This window comes from Thunnus albacares, chromosome 3, assembly GCF_914725855.1.
Source record: "Thunnus albacares chromosome 3, fThuAlb1.1, whole genome shotgun sequence".
Lineage (NCBI taxonomy): Eukaryota > Metazoa > Chordata > Actinopteri > Scombriformes > Scombridae > Thunnus > Thunnus albacares.
This window is the reverse complement of record NC_058108.1, coordinates 4,657,275-4,683,306: the sequence shown is the minus strand read 5'-3', so window position 1 is coordinate 4,683,306 and position 26,032 is coordinate 4,657,275. Positions and strand designations below refer to the sequence as shown.

Here is a 26,032-nt window from a genome sequence, read left to right as displayed (position 1 = left end):
AATAAAACTGTTAATAATTAAAATGGAGTGCAAAAAAGAAAGCCAGTGGCGGTAACTTTTATCAACAGACATTAGATGCTTTTTGCATTTATTATAAACCGATTGGAGGTTAATGGAAACGTTTAAATGTTTTATTTAAATTTATTTAACACTCCATTTGAATGATTTATTAACGGTGGTAGCTGATGGGATCACTTGTATTTTTGACTTTCCTGTGGGCGCCGTATGATCACTAATGTCGGGTTGATGCACTCGAGCACAGTGACTTGATTAATATGTGTATATTTAGTGAATGTATTCATGTGTTCATACAGGCTGAAGCGAGTGTATGTATGGATTAATAACAGGGAAAGAGGCGAGTCTGGATCCCTCTGCGTCTACTGGAAGAAACTGCAGTCATGTGACCGCAAACGTCAACATCGAAATGGCAGCCTCGTGTTGAGGTGCGAGCTGTTAACGTGAAACGCTTTGTTTTCTCAACGCAAGACTCACATTTACGAGGCGAAACGACCCGGGTATGTCTCCAGCATTTCATTGGCTGCATGTGGGGAAACTTCACTGTTAGACTGAGGAGCGTCGAGACGTTGACTGTGTTTCAACTGAAGGAAACGGTTGTGTCTGTTAGCGCATTGTCTGTGACAGAAACTGAGGCCGAAACATTTGTTCTCCCAGTTGTGAAATTGGTTAAATTGGCAAGCAACTGCAAACATCCTCCTGACGCGCTACCGTTTGCTACCACATCCACTGCCAAACAGCAACGGCGACACAATGAATGAAGCAGTTATTGTATGTTATGGTTGGCCTGTTGATAACGATGTATGAAATACAAAAAAAAGACTCCCGACCACACAGCTAAACTCTGTCTCCGTCGTAGTGTCTTTTCATAATACCGGAAGCATTTTTGCTGTAGCTAGTAGCTAGCTAGTCGGTTAAGATATTGAACCAATGGATACCAAATTGTAAACAACAATCGCATGCGGAGCGGTTAGCCAATGAGAGAGCTCCTCGATGAAGAAGACTGCAACCTGATTGGTCGGTTGGTTTCACATCGAGTTAAATTGCACTACTATTATAGGAACACTACAGCACATAAAAGTCACTTGTGTTTTGAATTTACTGCGGTGTAAATAGGTCACAGACCTGCCTGCCAATTAAGCTATTCCATTAATATTTAACCGAGACTCCTGTGACATTTGCTCTGTCAGCATGTTACAGAGGGTTAAAGATCCAGGTGTGGACTGTGACTTTGAGCTCCACGTTAATAGTCAGTCACTGTCCTGCTCCAGCCACCTGAAGTCAACATGGCTTCCCAAAAGTCAGGTAATCATAGTGTGGGTTTTAGAATTATAATGAATAAGGGAAACTCATAAGTGTCTTTTTTTTTTGCCTAAACGCTTGTGTTTTCTTTTATTGCAGTTACTATTTTTGGGAGATTTAACCAATTATTTTCATGCAATAAATGCTGAGACACTGTCTGCACTTTGCAAACGTCAACAGCTTTCATCTCAGCTTTTTTAGATGAAACTCATCTGTTGTTTGACTGCGTATTGAGTGCACTGTAGCTCTGTTGCATCAAGTAAATTTAAGTCTTTATTAACTATTTCATGTTCTTTCTCCATTCAGACCAAGCCATGTCTCCAAAGATCACAGGAGAGTTGCTCAGGCAGCTTCGCCAGGTGATGAAGAATTGCAAATACTTTACTGAGCCTATACAAGCCTACATCATCCCTTCTGGAGACGCACACCAGGTAAGTGAGATCTCTCACACGCATGGAACAACATATTTTCTGCATTTATACATGAGGGCTTTAATATAGTCATTATTAAACATAAACTAAGACACACATGTACATGCTCACAGTAGTACAGCTGCTACTCCTTTCTTTCTTTCTTTCTCTGCGTGTGTTTGTCTTGACTCCTCACTTCTGATCGTCTCGTCTGACCTTCGTAATTAATTGTAGCCCTTTGCCCACGGCCCCTCCCTTTTCCCCTCTCCATGTAAAGCCATGATGTGAGAAGAGCAGCAAAGGTGGCATTTAAAATGTCTGACTGGTTTATGGCCTCTTTGCGCTGATTGTTAATGAAGCTGATCTCTCCCTTTTGTCTGTCTTTCTCTTTCTGTCCCCGTGCGTGTTGTAGAGTGAATACATCGCACCGTGTGACTGCAGGCGTGAATTTATCTGTGGATTCAATGGCTCTGCAGGTATGTTGTGTGTGTATTTTAAAAGCAAGAGGTCAAATCTTAATGCTTAGAAGCTTATGTATAAATCTTATGTACAGGAAAAAAAGGGCAGAGACATCTGACTTGTATTGTCTTGTTGCTCTATTCATGATATGCCAGATCCTGACGTATCTCGTTTCGTTAGTGCACCGGATGACCTCGTGATAGTGACTTTCATTAAATACATAGCATTTCCTGTGTGAAATATCACCTCTACTCTTTCTACTTGACCTACAAATTAAACATTGAATTACAGAGGCTTGTCCTGTATATCCTGCTTCTTAGAACTGACCTAACAGCTTTTTCCCTCCCCCCCCCCGTGTCTCACTGTACAAACACAACTGACACATTAGATGTGTAGCAAACAGACAGTAATAGACTAGTGTGTCACTTTTCTGATATCAGTTTACTTGCATACCTTCTGTCTGTTATACAGACTTGATCCGACAGAGTCTGCATCTGCTTTGTGTGTATGATTTGTGATGTACAGGTACAGCCATTGTCACAGAGCAGTATGCTGCAATGTGGACCGATGGGCGTTATTTCCTCCAGGCCAGCCAGCAGATGGACAACAACTGGACCCTGATGAAGATGGGTAATTTCCAACTTGATGTGTTTGTTGATGACAGTAAACAACTGCCTCTTTATAATGTTATAAAAGCTCTAAACAAAAGTACTGAGAGTTAAGCTCCAGTTTAGTTGTTTTTCTTAAGTGATATAAGTTTAGGATTTGCAGCTTCGGATTCTGTAGTGAAATAAGGTACCCTCAGGATCAAACTGGTGAGAAGACATGACTTACAGCTTGACTCTACCAGAATGTTTTGACCTAATTTTAGAATAAAAAAAAAACATGTCTCCAATTCCCTGTTTTGGCAAGCAAGGTATTCTGGTTTATGTCTGCACTTTGACCTGAGACAAAAATAAATCTTTAAAGATGTTCAACAGTGGTATCAGTCAGGCACACTTTACTCCCCTCTGTCTTCAGTGTTTAATGTATCTTGTTTTTTTTTTTTCTAATCTTATATAGGACTGAAGGAGACACCTTCTCAGGAGGACTGGCTGATCAGTGTCCTGCCAGAGAACTCCAAAGTGGGAGTGGATCCTTGGATTATTGCTGCTGGTACATTATGGTTCCATTTTCCTCTTTAGTGTAAAAGGGCTCAAGCAGTGTGAACGCTGCATTCTTACAAGTGTATAGCAAGAAATATGCTCCAGTTAACAAAAATCCTACAATTGACTTTAAAGTGTACAATACAAAAAAAATTTAAATCCTAAATCCTGTTTTTGCATCCTGCAGAGCCTCTTTATCGAACCCTAAACACCCAGACGTTTTTTTGTTGTTAATATGTTAAAATATTGTTTTGTTTTTTTAACCACTTTTTGTGCATCTTAACTGAAACCTTTCTGATGTTGTATATCTCAGACCAGTGGAAAAACATGTCCAAGGCGTTGATTGGTGCAGGCCACTCTCTGGTGGCGGTGCAGCACAACCTGATTGATGCCGTGTGGCCCGACCGCCCAGCGAGACCCAGCACACAGCTCCGTACTATGGGACTGGAATACACTGGTCAGTGTGACGCTGGATTAACACACAGAGATCCGTAGTTATGAAATTCTACCAGAATTTATATTTGACAGCTAGAACGTCAACATCATTTTATTCTTGTAGAATAAATGAATTATTTACAGTATTGCCCTTTATTTGAATCACGCTGTAGGTGTAGTTGCACCATTTTTAGATGTTGTTTTTAAGTTTGACAAAATAGTTTCTGTTCACTTTTACTAGATATACAGGTTTTTGAGGAAAGTTTAATAAGCATCATGCCATGTTGATGCTATCTTCCTGTAGGTATGTCCTGGCAAGACAAGATCACAGCACTGAGAGGCAAGATGACGGAGAGGAAAATCACTTGGTTCGTTGCCACGGCGCTGGACGAGATTGCATGTATGACTAATATTTCGGAAAGTACAAATTAGTATAATTACCTCTGCCAAGGAGGTAAATGAAGACAGTCATGAGGTGTTTATGAACTATATTAAACCAACAATGTGTAGAATTTTAAAAATTTTTGCCTCCTTTTGTGATAGGATTAAAAAATATCACTGTTGTAGACAGCCTTGCACATCACTGAAGATTTATAAAGCATAAAGTAAAAAGATAAATATATTGAAGTACATTTACTAGGAAAGTCACAGTTGCATTTAAGCACAGTTCTTGAGTTACTATCTGACTAGGTCAACAATCAGATGTGCAACGACAGATAGAAATCTCAGCACCACTGTACGAGAGTAGTGTTTGTCAAGCTCAGAGCTGTGGGCGGAAATATGTCATGCAAAAACATTTTAGCCTCAGGCTAACATGTTTTTGCATGTACATGTAACTACAACTGATCACAGAGTGAAAAGCCTATTTGAGATCTTTCATGTTCATGTAAAGTTAGTTTTCAGTTCTCGCTGTAAAACACAAGCAGCAGCCGTACCCGATTTCATTTCTGTTACGTAAGTCCGTTTTGATACACGATCACGATCCAAGGACCCAGGGATGCACAGGTGTCCCTCTAGATGTCTGTTTGAGCACCTTGTTAACCGTGCCTAATGAGCTCTTGTTTCTGATTGTTTGGTCTGAGAGTTTCTGTTAATTAGAGCGAAGCTGATTTTGATTGTCATCAGGTAGAATTTAGACTCTCAAAGAGTCTCGATGGGCGTTAAATTGAAGGGGATTTGTTCAGGCATCCACAGAGGATGACTGACAGTCTTTAACAACTCGTTTATACGAGGTTTCAAAGACATAATTCATATCAGGGTATCTTAAATGGATATTTAAGGATTAGTATACTATTTTGTATATTAACCTATCAAATGAGTGACTGAGTGAGTGGAAGTTACTCTCATAAAGAGACGTCACATATGAAGCTCTGCTTGCAGAAGATAATTCGGGAAATTTTAAGCAATCTTTACACAGATTTACTGCCGATGCTAGCAGTTATTTTGGCAGAGAAATTTTAGTCTTTAATGTTTTTTTTTTTAATTATAAAATGTAATTGTTTCCTTTTCTCAGGGCTTTTCAACCTCCGTGGTGCAGACATCGAGTACAACCCAGTGTTCTTCGTGTATACGATTGTGGGCATGAACACAATAAGGTAATGAAATATGACACGCAGCATATTGGTTTGATCGGTGTCCTATTAATTAATACATTAATTTTTAATCAGATAATCAGCAGTACTTAGACTTCCAAAATACAATACAGATAAGTCCTTTGACACTTGCACTCCACCACAGTACGTACAAAGTCCAGTAACAATATAATAATGGAAAAAAATACCCCATTACTCCATATTGAAACATTTAAAGCAAGTAAATCAGTATTAGCAATATGATGATGAACTGTGATTTACTTCCCCTATCAGATACCAGTAATATACAATCATTTTGGAGATATTTACTAAACTTCACAGTATCCTCGTCCATCCTAATCAGCGCATCGGCACCTTGAACTCCTGGAGGAACAGACAATATTCCCTCACTGAACTAAACTTCCTCTCTGCAGGCTTTTCGTGGACCTAAAGCGTCTTTCCGATCCTGCGTTAAGAGACCACCTGCAGCTGGACTCTCCCAGCAAGCCCGAGCTGAGTATCCAGACGTTCCCGTACGAGTCGGTTTACACCGAGCTCCAGGCCATCTGCGCTGCACTCGGCCCAAAGGACAAAGTGTGGATCTGTGACAAGGCCAGCTGTGCTCTCACACAGGTCATCCCCAAGGTGAGAGAGCGCTGCCTAGCACGCCGAACATTCGAAAAAGATAGTTAATCAGAGTACATTGTGTTTTTTTTCTCCGTTTCCTGGTGTCTATCAGATGTCATCATCCGTGTCCTTACACCCATCACATGATGTATTTTTAAATGTTTCCTTGTAATTCGATTGATGCACAGTGTCACTCAACAAACATGTGTTGCGGTTTTGTTTGTGGAAGGACAGAGACTTAGTCATCATGTGGTACAATCTTAAAATTGTATGATTGCATTTATTTCATCTACTTAAACCAGTAGAACACAACATTTAAGCTGTTTTAATAGCATCAATTCTCTTGCCTTTGACAGTTGGATTAATACTTTACTTGAAATATTTCAGATTTAGAAATTGAAACCTGTTTTATTGTAACATTTATTTGAAGGTAACATCAGCTACTTTCCTCCTGATCTGTTTCAGACCCACAGGACTCCAATTCCCTACACTCCGCTCTGCCTCTCCAAGGCTGTGAAGAACACCACGGAGATTCAAGGCATGAGAATGGCTCATGTAAGAAGCTTTCACTCGTTGTAAAATCTTTTATGACATCTTCATAAACCGTCTGTCTGATTTCCCTCGTTTAAAACGTTATGTTAACGGGCGATTTTCCCGACAGATCAAGGATGCAGTCGCCCTTTGTGAACTCTTCGTTTGGTTGGAAAAGGAGGTATTTCAATTCTGCTTTTCAGGTCGTACATGTTTAGATCTATAAGAGAAAAGAACAGATTCCTCCAGTCTGTGTCACTGTGTCACTGGGTTTCCACTCGCTTCTCTATTCTTACTTAAATACTTTTGTGCTGATTAAACCCCTGATATGGATATTTTCATTGTTATAGAAACTGTTTAGAAATTAGTATTTTACCATCTGTTATTATTATTATTTGTTATTTTGGCCTGAAACACACCAATTATATATTCTTGAGTTCCAAGAAACAATATCAGTATTAGTGGAAATAATGTGTTCAGGCGGAGGATTTCACATAACTTGGCTTTGTTTTTCTTTCTGTTTCTGCGGTGATTGTTTTATAGATTCCAAAAGGCACCGTGACCGAGATCTCCGCGTCTGATAAGGCTGAGGAATTACGCAGGTGTCTCTTTTTGTTTTTTCCACGGATGATTTGCAAACCACTTTGGTGTTTCCTTGTTTGGTTAACAAGTTCATCCAGTTTAACTTCTTGTCAGCTTTACATTCTGTGGAAAGATGAAAGACGAAGACTTTGACAGATGTGTGCATATGAAGAACGCTTTGATAAAGACCATTCTGAACTTCTGTCCCCCTCTACTGGATATGGAAGTGAAACAAAAATGTTGACTAGAATGTGTCTTTTTCAGTCAACAGAAACATTTCGTCGGCCTCAGTTTCCCCACCATCTCCAGCGTCGGTCCAAATGGAGCGATCATACATTACAGGTCAGTTGGTGGATGAAACAGGCTCATGTGTGAGGTATTTGTGTAACTATGTGTTTTTAATGGAAACGGTTTTCTTGTTCCTTAATACAACTTTTTTTTCCCTTCTACAGACCGCTGCCTGAAACCAACAGAACGCTAACCATGAATGAAGTTTACCTGATAGACTCTGGAGCTCAATACATGTAAACAAAATCTATTAATCTCAAAACGGTTTCATTTAGACGAACCAATCACGTCCAGGTTTGGTGTGACTTGCATGTTTCAATTCAGACAATCATCACCTTCCTGCCCGGTGATGCTAGGACACAGACGACACAGGGATAGCTACGTATTTTGTCCATTACATCCTTTTTTTCTGCATCTACCAACCAACAAGTTGGTAAATAAGTAGTAGTAACTAGTAAATAAGTGATAGAACATTGCTGATAATCTGATATTAAATCACGTTCATGTTCTTTGGCAGCGATGGAACCACAGACGTCACACGCACCATGCACTTTGGGACACCATCTGCTTTTGAGAAGGTACGTTCTATATTTGAGAAGGCAGTCTATCCAATTTCTTATTCTATATAAAATATTCTTATATTGAATGTGCAAAAAAACTTCCAGTTCCATTTTGCATTGACTAAATTTATCCCAGCCCTGATATTTATTATGTTTTTCTTTTTATTCCTCTAGGAATGCTTTACCTACGTACTGAAGGGACACATAGCTGTCAGCGCTGCCGTTTTCCCCAACGGAACCAAAGGTGCTGCCCTCCGCTCTCATATTACCTCATTAAAAAAATAATAATCATAAATGTTCAGCATTCACAAACAGTAAGACTGAAATGATTCCTTTAGATACAAGTATTTCTTTAATCTCAGACAATAACAAGTTGTGTTTGTCTCTCAAAAATACTGCTGTTGACCTTTTGGCAAATCAGTAACTCCTCTTGTGTCGTCACGCTCATGCAGCTCTGGAAAAATCCAAGCAGGAACAGAATTTAGAGAAAAGAGACTTTGGGCCAATGTAATTACTCTACAGAGAACTTAATCTTTAACTATAACGTTCCCATCGGGCCAATCGGTGGAAATATCTAACCGATGGTGTCTGAGATATCACATCACAACGCAGGGACCCAACGCAGGGACCCAGCCCGGTTCATAGCTGTTCCCTCACTGGCGCAGAGAAATTTCCAATGTCAGAATAAAATCATGAGCGTTTTGCTGGAGTTGGTGTTGGTGATCAAAAAAACTTAGTCCGAGCTTAAGTCTTAAGTCGGTCGGATGAAATCAAACATATTTAATATTATCGTAAGTCTTCAGTCTCGGCTCATGCAAATAGTGAAGTTCAGTGACGTGAACATTGTCAACGACCAATAGGTGCACTCTCTCCAGCAGCAAACAGGAAGCAGCAAACCTGGTAGTTACTGTAACGGCTGAAAAAAAAAAACTCCTCAAATACCATCACACACACACACGATAGACAGTGAACGTCTCGGCTTGGTAGCAAGTTGAGACGACAAAATCCAAAATATTAAGTAATACAGTTTATCTTTATGGATTATATTGATGCTGAATTGACAAGAAGACTGTCGACATATGACGCTGCTAATATGTATATTTTTTAACGTTTTGTCACCACTACAGCAACACCAAATAAAATGCTATATTATGATAAGGTTATTGGTTTGATTAATGGTTTACAGCCTCTGGGACACACTGGATGCTGCGTCTATAATATGTGTTTATATGATTACTGTCGATGGCTGATTGTACTCAGTTTCTAATGGTGGTACGCAGTAAATGGATGCTCTTTGTGTGTGTGTGTGTGTGTGTGTGTGTGTGTGTTTTCCAACTACTTTCCTGATGAAACATGATGCAATAGTGTTATTAATGACTCCTGAAAAAACTTGAAAGCTCATCATTCTTGTTGCCCTTTAGCCTCCCTTTTTATAAGTCACATTAACATTAATTCACTCACCCGAAAAAAGCGAATATTTCTCTTTATAGTGTGACCTCTTCTTTCTGTCGGCTGCTGCGTGTCTGCAGTGGATTTACTTATTATTCACAGGAATTGAGTTCAACTGTGTTAAACTGTGACTTTGTGCGGTTGAATAATTATCCAGGCTGCTGCTGTTTCTTCTGTATTTCATGCAGTTTGTGGGTTTCCAAACAGAAACACTCCAACATCCAGCAGCTGAAAGCGTCCAGATAGTTACTAGTTGAAGGTGGTTTCTGTGGGCAGCTGTATGCTGTGTAGCTGTTTTAAAGTTGTAAAAATACAAGTACAGGCCTTTTGAAATGTGATTAGCTGATATGATCTAAGAAATGTTAACCCAAAAAAATGAAAATGAGTTAATAATAGGAGCAATCAGTGTGTAGTGTCTGTTTCTCTTCACAGTTGTTGTTCAATTACAACTGAATTAATTAATTTAAGTTTTCTTTGGCTGGTTTTTCAGGACAAACCACTGCACACAAAGAGCAGCTTGTTCCTGCTCCATTGTTCCATTAGGAGCACGATGGGAAATAATCTCAAAAGGAGTCTAGTTGTAGTCTCACAAACAGTGATGCTGCAAGATCCTCAGACTTTGCAAATTATTCGTCTGTGACTAAAAACTCAGTGATTGACTGAGACACGTTGTCTTTACATGTGAGAGGGTGTCAAATCTTTTCAAAGTCTACTAATGTATGATATGTTTCATTAGAAATGTACGAAAACCAAAAGATGACTTTTCAGGTTTATATACAAAGTGTAATCGGTACGTTCAAACCTCCGTTAACTCTCCAGGCCACCTGTTGGATTCGTTTGCCCGGGCCGCCCTGTGGGACTCCGGGCTGGACTACCTCCATGGTACGGGTCACGGTGTGGGCTGCTTCCTCAACGTCCATGAAGGGCCCTGCGGCATCAGCTACAAGACGTTCGCCGATGAACCTCTGGAGGCCGGCATGATTGTCAGCGACGGTATGGATACAGATCATTTTATCACACATCTCGTTATGAAAAGCGTTGCACACTGTATTGTATTTTCACCTTTTTAAAAGCAACAACATCTGACCAGCAGTATAGTTCTTAATATAAACAGACTGATTTAGGCGTAACCTAAATGTCACCAGCACCACAAGAGCAGCCCATAATTAAACAAACTAATCTTCACAGGTGTCATAAATTGGCTTCAGATTGCACTGCAGGAATGAGCGATAGATTGCATCTGTTTCTTTTCTTCCTCAAAACAGTACAACCAAAAAACGGATGCAGCTACACAAACATAACATAGTCATCATAAAAGATTCCTCTCTGGAAGTAGAAAGATTGTGTTTTGATCAGCATTGAAGTTGTTTGTCATTCTCGGAAACTGAGAGGAACCTGTTTCTTTGCAGAAGTTCTTTGCAGAAGTTTGTTTATGTTGTAAATCATCTCATTTCTGGTCTTTTTTTTTTCTAGAGCCCGGCTACTATGAAGATGGATCTTTTGGCATTCGTATTGAAAACGTGGTCCTTGTCGTACCGGCCAAGACCAAAGTAGGTCCTTTAACTGAGAACCAAATCAAATGTAAAATCAAAACTTTAACTCAAATCAAATAAAACTGATGAGTTGTTGTTCTCTCGTCTGTGTTTCCAGCACAACTACAGAAACAGAGGCAGCCTGACATTTGAGCCCATCACTCTGGTTCCTATCCAAGTCAAGATGATGAACACAGAGATGCTCACTCAGAAGGAGGTAAAGAATATCCAGTATGATTATGTTTAATAGTGTAATTTAACAAAGACAAATTCACCGTCGTGTATTTAAAAATGAATCTCAAAAGGCTTTTATTGGACATATTATTATTAACACATTGCTTCAAATACAACAGCTACTAGCCTACTGTCCATTCTGTAAGAGATTATGAGAAAAGTGAGAAATGGTTTAGCAGTTTAGCTTCATATGATCTAATATTACAATCATAAAATATACATATATTCCTATTACATTATCCACTACTTTTTAAACTTGTCGAGGAGTCTGTTTAGGTTTCGCAGCCCTTGACGCTCTCTTCTCTTTCCCGCAGCGGGACTGGGTAAACGAGTACCACAGGAGTTGTCGGGAGGTGATCGGAGCCGAGCTGGAGAGGCAGGGCAGGAAGGAAGCACTGGAGTGGCTGATGAGAGAGACCCAGCCGATCGTCTGAGGCCTGACTTTTGTGCAATCCAATCATTTTTGCCCTCAAGTACTGTATGATCAATCGCTCTACAGTGAGAATTGTTTGTATTTTTCTCATCTTTCTCTGTGTCTCACACTCGGCTTCTTTTGTAAAACACTGTGTATCAGCCGTTTTATTAAAGATCATTCAAAATCAAATGAGAACTCTCCTGTCGTGTACTTTTTGTCTCAAAAATTATTTCAGCTTTTAAGTCTCACATTCAAACAATCAGACAATCTATTTAGGTTACCCACTGGGATTTTGTAAGTGCTTTGTAACCCAAATGCTGTGGAATTTTCTTAAGATGTACATAGTCTTTTATGTGAGGTGTGTATGACAGCATCACTATATAGTAGTTCAGCACTATCCTAATAAAAATTCAAAGAATACATCTACAGCTTAATTTTAGCATCTTTCAAGTTAAGATCTTCATCCACCTCTTGGGGATGTTACACTTTAAACCATGCTGCACTTCTGTCCAGTGATGTATGGTTGGTGGATAGTATAATATCATTACAAATCTTTGTTTGCAGTTGTTCCCTCTCACATTTTTTTAATTTTTCTTTTGGATTTGGCAGAAAAAGTCTTAAAAAAAAACTCTTATTCTGAAGTTGAAACTCTGCAGTTAGTTAGTTGTTATGCATGAAGAGATTTTTAAGACTTAAAGGGGTACTCCAGTGATTTTTGTATATTTGATTAGAAGAAGAACTGCAGAGGCAGAGGCCAAGATATCCTGATTTTTAATCTCTTAATATGGGTCAAGCTGCAAAATTGGATTGGATTCTACAGTTCCCATAATGCAACTCAGTGTCTTTCGTTAGACCTTCCTTACCTGGTGAACACCTGCGTCTTTTTTCCAGGTTGAAGGCTTTCTGTTATAAATTTGTAGTCTATGCTGATATAAGCCTGATGACATCACTATTTTTTTTAAAGACTGAGTACTCGCCTTGACAAGTAAACTGAATTTCCTGTGTAAAACTGGCCCTAAGTGCTCCTTTAATGACGTGTACACGGTGACATCACTTTTGTTCAATGCAGCTGCACGGGTCAGACCTTTCAGATTCAGGACAAGTCTCTCAAGTCTCTCCCTCCCACCTCACCGCCCTCTAAAGCTGCATGTAAAAAATCGGAGGGTCCAGGATGACGCCGCTGTTGGGATCATTGGCGTACTCTTGAAACGACAGCGGCAGCGACAGCGCGGTTTTCTCCTCTACTTCGTCTTCTTCCTCCTTCACTCCTACAGGCAACGGGTTACTGTAGATGTAATAGATCCTGGAGTTGTCCTTCGCCGCCTCTGGTCTCCTGAAGAAGGCGAGAGGGTTGATAAAACTGGTCGACCTCTTCACTGCTTTGACCGCGACGGGGTTCACTGGCTCGCCTCGGGTCACTGCGCTCTCATACACGTGGGCTCTCTTTGACTGCCTGATGAAGAAGACGGCACTAATTGTATTAATGACTTTAATGTCATTTTACATGGCATTGTACTGAATTTACAGTAATCAGTAAAGACTAAAATTACAAGTAGACAGGATATGATGCTATTAAACTAGGTGTAAAAAGCGGATACACAACTATTCACAGTAGTAATGATATTCGATCGTCACCTGGTGCGATTGTAGCAAACCGTGATGCAGTACAGGCCGGTGATAGTGAGGATACACAAGGCCAGGGCAATCATGACAATGTTAAACACTTTGAACTCTGCAGAGGATAAAAACACAAGAGTTCCACTTAGTAGGAACACTGAACGATCATTCAGTTCAATTTTGTTAAGAATTATTAAGATCAGTCCTGTTTTGTTATGTAGAAAAAAAAATAGGTTGGTCAAGAGACTGCAAATGATAGATCTTGTTTAAACCACTTGCAAAAAATACTGTGAAATGTCAATAACTGATATAAAAAGAGTATAACACACCAAACAGGGCTGTGTTCATCTCCTCATCCTGCAGTCCCAAAGCTGCAGTCTCGTTCAGATGGAGGCCGTCCGCCGTCATCGCTCCGTTCGCTTGGGCTCCACTCATGTCGCTGCCATTGGCTTCCAAAACATGGACTAAAAGGCTGAGCTTCAATCCTCTCTCACTGGTTTCAATAGAAACCCGGGCCATGTGACTCAACCAGCTTGACTCAGTCGCTGTGGAGACACCCCCTCTTTTGTCACCCCTGCGGTCCAACTTGGATACCCCCTTCTCCCTCTCTGCTACTCCTCTTGTTTACTGCTCATTATTCTGTTCAGCGTTTTTTTTGGGGGGGGGGGGGAGACGCTGAGGGGAGGGAGATGTTGGGCCTTTTATACTGTTTGTAATAAGCTGAGTGGTGACCCAAAACGTTCAGCTTGCAAAGACTACCACTGGAAATGTGTGAGAGGACGCAAAGAGGAGTTTAACTAAAGCTGACGGGGTTTTCTCATGAGTTCTTTCTCTTTAAAAGCAACTTACATCCTTTTCATGTCTGACGTCTTGTCGCCCTCCATACTTGTGATCAACATGCTGTAATTTGTGCGCTACTGTATGTCTTAAACTTTCAAAAAGATTGTGTCAAATCTCACAACACATCAGTAAATCATCAAAACCCCTCTCCTTTAGAATAACAACAGATTTTACGTCCATGTCTGCCATGTTTTCACACTTGTTACCTTTAATGTTCATTAATTAATTCATTTTAAATAAATAAAGCATTTATCTATTTATGTATCTATCTATCATTGCTGCTTCTTTGGTGTGTTTTTTGGGGACAAGAGTAAAGTACATCAAATCACTCAAATCAGCTGCAAGAGCCAAAAAAAATCAGCAAAAAAGGGAAACAAAGACAGCATTCTCCTTTTGCCTTATGCTTCACTTCACCCCGCAGCCCCATGGGAGATATTATGCAATTAGTTGAACATCTAATTAAAGAGGGTTTTGTTTCCCTGTTTGACAAGACCAGCTGCTGTGTAGAGTGAACATGAAGAGAATTTGACCTCTTTGAGTGACCTTTGCGTTAACCTGCTTGGTGGATTATGCATCAGATGATACACAATGTGTGCTGTAAGCTAAAAATATGACCAGAATGTTATTTGTAACTCCTTTTAGTGTACTTTTCTGACAACTTGGCACAAACAAAGTATTTATTTACTGCATAAGTGACTGGAAAGAGATGGATCCATGCATACACAGCTGCTGGAATGCACTGTAGTTGAGTTTTCAGGCACAGGCTGTCATCAAGGCAATGATGTCCGATACTGGCACATACTCTGACTTCTAGATGTTAATATCAGTAGAATGGATTTGACTAATGATAGTATAAAGTTAGCAGTAGATGATCAGTTAAAAGTACCAAATAAATGTTAGAGCTGTTGGTCAAACGTCTTGGAAATGAAAACATCTTTCTGATATCTTCCCAGATATTTTCTCTCTCTTGCTATTTTTGTCTGATTTTTCATTTCTATGTCTATTTCTGTTTCCTGAGTTTGAGACTAAATAGATGTTTGTATATGTCTGGATACAATATTACCCTAAACCTCCCAAAACTGCTTATTTGAGCTATTGCATCCAAGACTTAACCACCTGGAAAAACAGTCTCAAGCTTTTTTTATTTTATTTTTTTACTTCTCATGCATCACTTAAACAGTATCAGTTATATAACATAGAGACTATCAGGTAAATCTATGAAAACAAAGTACTTAGTAACTGCAGCACGCAACTACAAATCAGACAACTAAATCTGATTTCTTTTTCCTATTATGGGAATGTCCATTATGTTTAACGAATCGTCCACTAGGTGTCAGACCTCGCTTGTATGATTCAACATCAGTCTGGCGTCGACATAGCTCAGTAAAAGGACAGCTCCGTGATATTTATCAGTCTGGCAATTTGGGGTTGAGTGACGGCGGCGTCCTTTGTATTCCGAGTCAGCGTACAGTAAAGAAAAACAGATGGAGAGAGATTGACTGATTAGGAAATAAGTCGTGACACAGAGGCTGAAATATCTGTTTATTCGCCTCCTAAACTACTTTAAAGCCTGTTTAATTTTCACATCCATCCTGGTTCACTGCAGAGTTAAGATGTTATGATTTAAAGGGGCATGTGGGTGGCATTACGTTGGTATGGTTTATTTGAGTGAGCCCAGTATGCATAAACCAACTCTGTCTGTGGCTGCTACCATGGGAATGAGTGTTTTCTCCGTTTCACCCAGAACTAATGTATTAACACTGAGGAGGAAATGACTTTATTTATCATGATGGCTAATCAGTAGCTGGGCTGAGAAAACGACAATAATGACATTTACTCCTTTAACTGGAGTTGTACTTGTTTGCAAGAGTAATTTGAACCCATGTATAGTCTTTGTTGCTGCAGATGTAATGAGATTTACTTACAATTAATACCCATAATAATACATTGTAATTCAGGAAGATTTGAGTGTTAAATCTCCATTTTAAATCTTGCACACTCTCTTGATCACGGGAGGGAGTTTTTACAGTCAAGTGATTAGGAATGACCAAGTTTTTCAATGTTTCACAGTCACTTGGTTGAATGTCAGCAGGGGAAAAAAAAGGGAATCGCTGTATCTCGAGCTCCGCTCTGTGTGCTTCGTTTGTCTTTGTGTTGGAAAACCTCATAAACTAACAATGGTCAGTTAATAAAAATAGCTGAGAGTCATCTGGATTTGCTTTGTGAACTTTTATTTCACTTGGTTTCCAATTAAAATACTCTCTAGCCTCTTTTTCTTTTTCGTCCTTTGAGAGGTGCATGGAAAACATTACATCCATCATCCGGTAACAATGTTTTCCTTTCTGAAATGTTTTCTGTAACTGTTACAGACAAATTTCAAATTAGCAAATTTTTTTGCTTCTACTCTAGCGGATTTTTACAACAGTGCTTTTTGTAAAATATCATAACATTATTCATATGTAGATAACTTTATTTAACCAAAGACCTCACTGAAATTGAATTGTCAGGAGTGTCCGGGCCAAATATCAGTACCAGATGTAATATTGAACAGAAAGATGACGTAACATTAGATAGAACAGCAATAAATTTACTATGACAGGGAATATAAAAAGAGATGCGGAGCAGATTAAAATCCTTAAAAATAAATATATAAAAACAATGTATCTTAATATTCCAACTAAACACTCACAGCTAGAGCAATTTGTCTGTAATTCAGTGAGAATAGTTTTAAAAGAATGCAAAGAGATTCTCATTTCATGTGTGAAGGACATAGCACATACTATATATCACTCGTGTTAGTGCGCTACCTTACACAACCGCAGCCGTTGCCACATCTGGCAGCTGCTAATGCAGGGTGCTTGCATTTAGGGAGGGGTGGGTGGGCAGAAATTAAGTACTGAGGAGGGAAAGTATTTATACTGTTTATATAACATAAACCATCTTGATGTGCTGCCAGTTTAAATAAGAAGTGTATCTGTGGGCATGTCAGCTTTAGGAAACACAGTGAGTAAAATATTTAACGTCAGTGTTAATGCATGCTCTTAGTTTCGCAGCACATCCACACCCAGCACCTCACTTATCAGCATAACAGACTGTTAATATACGGCCTCGTTACTTCCACTATAGGTCTCACATACACACCAGAGGTCCCTTATCAGGCGGCAATAGCACTTTATGTTTTACATTTAGATTTCAGGCATTTTTTTATGATGTTTCTATACATACCAGCTTTCCATTACTGAGAGGGTGATATTTCATAATCTTGCTCAATGACTGCTGATTATTAGACATAATGGCTCGTAACCCTTCAAACTCACTTCTTCTCAGTCTTCTCTGTTCTCTCTCTTCCTTCCGAGCCTGTGTTTATTTTCTATTTGATTCAAAATGTGATTTCTTTATTTGAAATAGGTGGCATCTGCTCCCTATTGCCCTAAAATGGAACACAGTTTTGGCTTCATGTGATGTTATCATAAGGCCTTGTTTGCCCATATGAGTGCATTTACAGAGTGGATCCGCTGAGGGTCAAGCTGAGTGAATGGAGTCCTTTATTTCATATTTTCTTATATTTTCTTTATATCATAAAATGCAGTAAAGTCAATCAATCATCTCTCTTATAATTCTTCCTACTCTCTGCGAGTGGCCAGTGAATTCCTGACCATCCCTCATCAGCCTGCCTCACCCTGCCTCACCCCCCTCTTCACCTGCCCTCACCCTCTCGTCCACGCCGCTCTTCTGCCTCCCCCCTCTCTGTGTTTATACAGAGGCTGGTGGGGAATTAGCGTTCTGGCGTGATCCATTTGTTCTGATTTGGTTCAGCTGGAAGGTCCTGCCTTGATTTATTACACTTGTCAGTTAAACTTCTGGAGGTAACTTTTTTAATACACAGACTGGGTACCGCATGCTGCTCCTGTTCTCTGATTTTGATTGGTATTTGTATCAGTGATCATACCGCAGAGTATCACTGACTTCATGGTGAAAGACTCACTGTTGATGGAACTTTAATATAAACAGTATGTAGAAAATATGAGAAAGGAAATTGCAAAATTATTATTACAAGGGCCCGTATTGTAAAGTTTGCTAGATTTATTTTTTCAAATACACAGTCATGCAGCAGGAGAAATTTTCTTTTTCTTGTAGTTTAGATGAAAGGGTATTTATACAATAAAACTGCATGCTGAGATCTGACAGACAGAACAGTAAGTACTGTGCCAAAGTGAAAAAAGTAAACTGTGACTGAATATTATAAACGTCTAAATTGTCTTAATTTGTACAGTAAAATGTATGTACATAAGTAGAGGAAAATATGAATTAATGTGACTGTGATCTATTAAACACCATAAACTGCTAACTTTTTTCTAGAAAAAAAGCATTAATTTATTTGAATTGCAAGAATTTTCAGCTTTTCTGTGTTTTATATCATTTTAAATTTAATATCTTTGTGTTTTGAACTGCAACCGAACTGTGACCGATCAGACATTTCATAAACCAAACAATTGATTAATTGAGTAGAGCATCTTATGAAGATGAATCCATAATGAATAATCATTATTACTAAGAAAATGTACAATGTAAGTTATTTATGAGACATGGATGTCTGACTTAGTGCCTCATTTATAACCACAAAAACAAGTTATTTGTTCTCACACCTGATCATTGCAATCACAAATATTCAGTGTTCACCTACTGTGTGTATTCAGAGAGCCACGTGGCACTTCAGATTCATCAGATTATGCACATAATGTAAATGATAGGAATCAACTTAAAGTGGACATTACACTTGCGTAATCTCTATCAATTTCTTTTCATTTCACTATAACCTGGAGAATCCACTCAGTATCAATACTGCTGGTTATATACATCAAAAACAATCAGCAAAGAATTGCCATATCAAACAGTAATTACATGTGGTGTGTGGTGTCAATATATCAATTTCTAGAAAAATCCTTCAGTAACAACTAGGATTATTTCACTCCACTGGCCGATTTCTACTCGTTCTGTAAAAAGTCTTTAAGCTTTGAGACTAAATGACTTATCCTGATGGATGTTCGAATGATCCGTTCTCTTGGCAGCATGAAGGTAAAATCTATTTTGGCAGCTAGGAGACTAGAAAAAAGACCAGCGTTGGATATTTAATGTCAGAAACAGGAGACACCAAAGAGCCGTGAGAAGTCAGACGTTGCGTTTACGTGTGATTTAATGATCCCTGCTGTCATCGCTACTTTGTCTAATTAGAACCGAACACATGATATTGTGGCCCTCGGTGGACGCCTGTGAAACTTTACCAAGCAGTATCAGAAAAGAGGCTATGCATGGTGCGTGACCCATAAAACATGCTAATGTGCTACTTCCGCCACCCTGTCTGACCCCTGGACTCCTCACTGTACTACATGGGAAATGTACTCTGAGGCAAATCAAGCTTAGTTTATTTAGATTGCAGCTAACAAACAGTTCAAGGCAACAAGGAAAACTGAGGCCTATACAGACGAATAACGAGAAGAAACACATTCTTTGTGTGTGTTTTAAGTGTGTCCAGTGTAGCAAAGGACATTAATATAGTCTGTTTACACTTTATGTTCTCCCAGCACCGACCTAAAGATTTACAGTGGAGATTTACTCTTCATCATTTCTTCTCTCTTTTATAAAAACAAGCAATTTTCATAAACAGTATAGCCTATATGTAATCTCTTAATATATATCCGAAAATCTCCCGTTTCAATTCAGGGATTCGCTGCTCCCAAGCCTGTGCTGATCCTAGTGCAGTCAAAAGACACAGGAACTCCTCAGGCTGTGTTTTATGTTGTGCCAGTATAAGTATACAATATTCGTCTCAGATATGAAAAACTAAGTGTCTACATGTTTCAAGCAACTCTTTAAAAATATGTAACATTATATGCAGATTGACATCTCTTCAAAATCTTGAATTTTTTAATTGAACAATAGGTTGTAGCTTGTTTTAAAGGTCTTAAACTTGCATTAATCGATATTTTAATAATATAATAATAATAATAATATATAGAGGCACACCCACACAGGTGTTTTCAATTAATCTGACTAATTAGATATCTGCTGAGGCTGAATGGAGCTATGTTGGGAATCACATTAGTCAGTGCGCCAACAGAATGATAAAGATGTAAGGTTCTAATCAGGAAGGTAAGTGAAAACATCTGTGTGTGTGTGTAGATGAAACGATTTAACACGATTCTTATTTTAGCTCATTGTTTTTCCGTTTTACTCACATTTATTGTAGTCTCTTGCATTTATCCTCACACCAAACAAACTCTTGTGAACCCACTGTACACCACCTGCTGCTATAGCTACAAAAGTCAGACAAAGTTAGCAACTAGCAAGTGAAGAAACTCAACATCTAGCAGCTAGACTCTGAGACCCAAAATAGACCTAAAAGGAGAGTTATCACTGATATTACAATGATTAAGTGGACAGCCACATGGAGATGTAGAGATTACTGTTTATATATTTGCTTAATGTTTTGATATTTCTCTGCCAAAACAAGATTCCTGCAAAAGAACAGAAAACATTTCAACATTTTGAGAAACATTTGTTGTCTTATTCGAAGTCAAAAGTTCATTTTCAGTACAGAGATAGGACTGAAGTGTGTTAGTCTAAAGACTGGAAGCACAGAGAAACAAGTAGCCTATAAGTGACAAAGACAAACAGTCTCATTTGCCCACCGCACCTTAATAGCTGACTGCAGTAGCGAGGTAGCCGCAGTCACCTGTTTTTTTTTTCATGGTAGAATTACTACAAAGCTGTCAAGCGTACAGTGAGGACATGAACTTTGTGTGCAGTAATGAGCCCAGCTGTTGTAAATTCAGTAATAGCTCATAGCAGGTCTTAAATCTGCATTGTTTTTACAATTCTGTTAGAAGGCGCAGGCTGCTGCTTCACCATAATACCAGCGTTTGATTTACATCGCCACGTTGTTTGTGTATTTCAATAAACAACATTTAACAAATGGAGCATTTGACTGAATCAGGGAAAAAAAAAACTCACTTAATTTTGTATACTGTCCAAATATGACAGCATCTGTGTGTGGTAAGCTGGCCACTTGATTTTTATTTGAGATTTCTTTGCTGGGAACTAAACCTCTTGAAATATCTCTGTAATCCCACGGGAGTGCCCTATCTGCTCAACTACCACCTGCATTTCACATCTATCTCTCAAATCATGAACTTTCACCACCTCAGTACCGCAAGCATGATGGTTCATCCCCCACACCTCTGTGCTCAGTCTCAGCCCAGCTCCGTGCGCTTGTTGGCCGGCCACCAAGAGCCTGCTGCATCCCTGAAGTTATCCAGGCCTAATCCTCTTCTTGCCAGTAGAAAATACTGTACAAATGGGCTCGGAGGCTATGTGTGGGAACTGCACGCTAGACGAAAAGTAACACACCGGCTGTGGCTTTTTGACCTCTCTGGACAAATTCTGCAAGAGATTGTTGGAGGGGTCTGCATGCATACGGAGTTACGTTTGTGTCTTTATTATGAAATCAAACAGAATAGTTTTGTGATCAAAAAATAGATTTGAGAGCAAAACTATTGATACTGCAATCAAAAAATGTTTTATTGCAAGTAAAATAAATTACCTGCGCATTGATTATCTGTTGGACTTCAAAACTCCCTCTCTCATTTACTAACTGTAGATGTTGCCAAGCTGTCACTCAATAGATACATATCTTACATCTTTCAGCGCAGCCTCCCGCCCACGAAATTCAGCTCAACAGCAAGCAACACTTTTGGATTCTCAAACAAACATTTTTGATTCATATTTTAATCACAAATTTATTTTACTTGCAATAAAACATTTTTTGATTGCAGTGTCAAATAGTGTTGCTCTCAAATCTTTTTTTTGATTGCAAACCTTTAGCATTGATGCTAAAGTAGCTCCATATATGTCCACAAGGAGGAAATACAAAAACATGACAGAAGATTTGCACCGATAGGCTGTTTTTGGAGTGAATTAATTTAAATATTTGTCACTTTGGGCGATGAAAAGGTCAGTTCTAAATGTTTGTATGCGAACAAAAGAAGGAATAACCAGCTGGCAAAAGTTATATTACACCTGAATAAGCTATGGGCTAGTATGGACTAGCCAGACAAGAGCAGATTTCTTCAGGGTGCATAAAAACCAAACTAACAACCAGGACTCAAAGGTGTGTGGCAGGTACTTGTGCCAATTCAATTAGACTGTTCAGAGTACCTTTTTTATAATGTGCTTGATATTTTGCTTCAAAACTCAATCCATATGATAAATGAAATAAAATAGCATTTAGCGATACTGTAATAGACAGGTATTTAAAAAGTAATGCAACACAATAGCAATATCATTAGACATCAACTTTACATTATAAAGTGTAGTTTATGTAGTGCATTTGTAACGGTGCATATAGTTTATATTTCTATTCAATGTAAAAACTGAAATGATATTATATGATATGAATCCAAAAGCTGCACAGAGTCAGTAATTCAGATTCAAATAGGGGTGAAATAGTAATGACAACTTGATTTATACTTCTGCGTTGAGGGGTTGCACTGTATCTACAGCAGCTTCATGCACAGGTTTCAAAGCTGTTGTGCACCTCCGCAAAAATGTAACTACATGTTGCGACTACTGCAGCTATGGAGATACTGTAGGGGGGGGCCACAAGAACTGTGATTGATCAGCATTGTTCACATCCAGCAAAACCATTTCCACTGAAAACCTTTGGCTCACCTTGGCCCCTGCTCACTATCACACTGAATGGAACAACATACTTACATACATAATGAGACAAAGCAAAACTTTCCACCTGTGGGGTATTTAATGAAAGCACAATACCGCCTGATCACTGATATACCCGTTTAGTGTTGTGTTGGTGATATCAACAAGTGAAATCTGAGGCTTTACTACAATCAGACTCCCATTAAGCCCTCGTATCAAGTATAAATCCAGCTTTAGTTGCAGGTCTCCAGAAAATGTCAATTCCATCCAGCACATCAACTCACTATAAACTCTGACAAATGCTTAATGACAGCCTGTTGGACTATAACTGAGGAGCAGGACAGACGTCATGCCAATCATTGCACTGCAAATGAGCAAAAACAGAAAAAGTTCCCATGAACCAAGACCACCTACTGTCTCTGTCTCACTACCACACAGCAGTGGTAGGATTGCAAGATCGCTTCACTTCAAAAACAACACTGCAATATAAATATCCTGTCAGCTTAACAGACTGAGGTTAAAGGTGACAAGATGACTGATGATCACAGTTGTTGGGTCACTTAATTGTTTTATTTTTAATTTCATAAAATATAAAACAAATGCATGCAACTAGACAAAAATGTCTTAATGTCTTAACTACTGCTCTGTGCCTGCAGTCGCTGGATGTTGCCATATTTGGAAAAAGGCGATTACCTGTATCCTTAATTAGAGCTCCATGGGTAGCCCTGCAGAAACTTCAGTGTTTCAGTAAAAACATTCAATGCATTCTTTGCTATTTAAGTTATTTTTAAGTATTACAGTGACAATTTAATGACTTTATCCATACATACAATATATGGCATGTTTGTAAAGTTAAGGGTTCATAGTTTATGTTCCAGATAAACCTTCAATTCAATGAAAGAAATAGAGTGATATACCGAATACGTACCACGTGTGTGCTCTTGTGTATATGTCTCTTATAGAGCACAGCACACACTCACATACTTGCATGTGTATGTGTGGACCCTAGGGTTCCAGTGTTATCTAAAAAAGCCCATCAGATGTATATTTATCTTGGTCTGTGTGACAAAGCAGACTGGGGAGTCTTAGTTAAACAGTTTCTGCAAAACAAACTCCTTCTGCCAAAGCTGCTGTTGGCCAGAAGAAGTCTGAACTGGGGCGGCTCGAGAGAGGAACTGAGGCCAAAGAGCCGTTCTCTGGAGAAGAAAGGAGTAAAGAAACAACGTCACGGAAATATTTAACTACTCTTTGCTCGTGTTGGTAGAGTTTATTTTGTGTTTGTATGTTGCAGAAAAGTACATATGCCATATGGGAGAGAGAGGACAGTGACACTTCCTGTTTATGACATTTCTCTCCTCTTACTTATATTTCTTTTTTATTACTTTTTTTTTTCTCTTGTTGCTGCACTTTTTAAATTCCTCTTTTCCTCTTTTCTCCTCATCATTTATAGTATTTGACAGCAGCCTAATTATACTGCCTGTGCAGGGGAAGCCTCTGTCTTGATCATCTACTTCCAATATTGTTAGAGTAACCTCTGGATGTGATAACACAGCTACTTTCTGCAATCCATCAAGTCAAACTGGGTTACCCATTCTGAACTCTTTTCTTTCTGAGCTCCCAGATAAGATAAGGCACTTTTTTGGAAAACGTACAGTGATGGTGTCACTCGATGAAGTAACAATCTAAATAACATTAGTGTAAATTATATTTAGATTAATGAATCATTCATCATGGATCTGAAGAAAGATAAATGTGTGTTGCCTTATGTGAGGCGATATGTCGTTAGCTGAACTTCACAGTTGACCTTTCAGCAACCTGTTTAATGTCTAAGAAAGAAAAAATCTCCTTGCAAAGTTGAATAAAATGTTGCCCCAAATAATACATTTAGGCTGTACTTTTGTGTTATCTAATGATCTTAAAACCATTACCAGTTTTTTTTACGAAAGTTATTTTACCTGTCTGCAAATACAGATCTGAAAAACTATAAACGGGGATTCATTAACACTCAACCACATCTTAATAGAAGTTGTGGTAAATTCCTTCTGGTCCTTGATTTAAGATCAAATACTTTTCCTAAAGAATAATTTTCAATTGAAGGTCTTTTAAAACCTATAAGAGTACAATTTTAATGGTCTACTTAAAGGATTTGTGTACTTCTCTCATTGGCAGTTATTAATGTAAAGCCTGACATATGTAGTGTGTCAGAGTGTGCCATGTTCAGGATTATACATTAGTAGCGCATTACAGGAACACTTATCCTCGCCCTCCCACCTCCCTGTGATGGATCAGTGTAATGTCAAACTGTGTTTGGTGACATAGTGGCAGTACTGTAGTCCAGACCCCCTTTGTTGAGTCTGACTTTGGGGGAAAATCCACCCTTAAACTGTCATTAGTCTGTAATGTTCAGTGCATTACAGGAACCCGCCTCCTTCTGCGTAGTATAAAATCTGTTTCGAGACCCAAGAGGAAGCGATAGAAATTAAAATAAAACGTATCTGTATGTACATATAAATGAGCATCACATCCTCAAAATGCAACATGTCTTCTCACTGTGTTTCGCTGTGATTTGTTGAGGCTGTTTTCAGCAGAGAAATCTGTCTATCAGCCTTTGTCTCTGAAGGATTTCTCTCAAGTGGCATCCACAATGTCTGAAAGAAGGTGCCACAGCGAGCAGATGCAGTTCCTCTAATGGTTGCTGGATGTTGGCTCCTAAATTAAACTCTGAAGTGACTGGAAAACCCCCAAATCCTCTGAACAAATACAAAGTACTACATCAGAGTCAATAATTTAACTGACAGGTCTGTCAGCTTTCAACACTCAGCGCAGGTCAATGCCACTTGACCCACCTAAGCTCCATTCAGGTTTCTACCCGTTGACCAAATGTGGACTTTGTGGCTCCAGTTAACTGATGGACATCTCGTTTGCATCCTATGGGTTTAATCAAGAAAAATAAGCTCTTGCTTTTTGATTCTGTGGGAATGACGACACAACTTTTTTTTTACATTTGTTTATATTGTAATTTGATGTCACATCATCAGTATTTGGCCAGTTATTCCTGGTTAAAACACCACTAAACAAGCATGTGGATTAAAAGAAAGCAAGGTAGATCGACAGCAGTTCTTTTCTTCATATGAGAGTGGACCTAATGTTGTTATGCATTCATGTAAAAAACATTGACAGACATATGGGGAGGGTATGGGTACTAGGATGATGAAAAAAGTCATGGCTGAATTATTATGAAGGACTTTTGAAATAAATTAACTACACACTTCGCATAGCAACAAGACACAAATACTGACTGAGGG

The 26,032-nt window shown here is 38.9% G+C and overlaps 2 protein-coding genes across 3 annotated transcripts; one reads left to right on the top strand and one right to left on the bottom strand.

The window, feature by feature from the left end:
* The first annotated feature begins 384 nt into the window (after window positions 1-384).
* On the top strand, window positions 385-11,744 carry xpnpep1 (X-prolyl aminopeptidase (aminopeptidase P) 1, soluble). 2 transcript variants are annotated; one of them, XM_044345950.1, is made up of 21 exons: window positions 385-515; window positions 1,206-1,320; window positions 1,624-1,748; window positions 2,140-2,203; window positions 2,712-2,816; window positions 3,249-3,341; window positions 3,645-3,788; window positions 4,071-4,166; window positions 5,280-5,361; window positions 5,772-5,982; window positions 6,430-6,519; window positions 6,626-6,676; window positions 7,039-7,097; window positions 7,342-7,419; window positions 7,530-7,601; window positions 7,883-7,943; window positions 8,100-8,169; window positions 10,194-10,367; window positions 10,848-10,924; window positions 11,025-11,123; window positions 11,455-11,744. In XM_044345950.1, the coding sequence occupies exons 2-21, from the start codon at window positions 1,302-1,304 to the stop codon at window positions 11,572-11,574; spliced, it is 1,890 nt and encodes a 629-aa protein (XP_044201885.1). In that variant the 5' UTR covers window positions 385-515; window positions 1,206-1,301; the 3' UTR covers window positions 11,575-11,744. The 2 variants fall into 2 exon arrangements, with proteins under 2 accessions (XP_044201885.1, XP_044201887.1); XM_044345952.1 differs by lacking the exon at window positions 1,206-1,320.
* Window positions 11,745-12,142: 398 nt separating this feature from the next.
* On the bottom strand, window positions 12,143-13,735 carry si:dkey-246e1.3. Its single transcript, XM_044345953.1, has 3 exons — window positions 13,502-13,735; window positions 13,191-13,287; window positions 12,143-13,008 (listed from the first exon to the last, which is right to left on the bottom strand). Exons 1-3 carry the CDS (start codon window positions 13,689-13,691, stop codon window positions 12,693-12,695), a joined length of 603 nt encoding a protein of 200 aa, XP_044201888.1. The 5' UTR covers window positions 13,692-13,735; the 3' UTR covers window positions 12,143-12,692.
* Window positions 13,736-26,032: the final 12,297 nt, after the last annotated feature.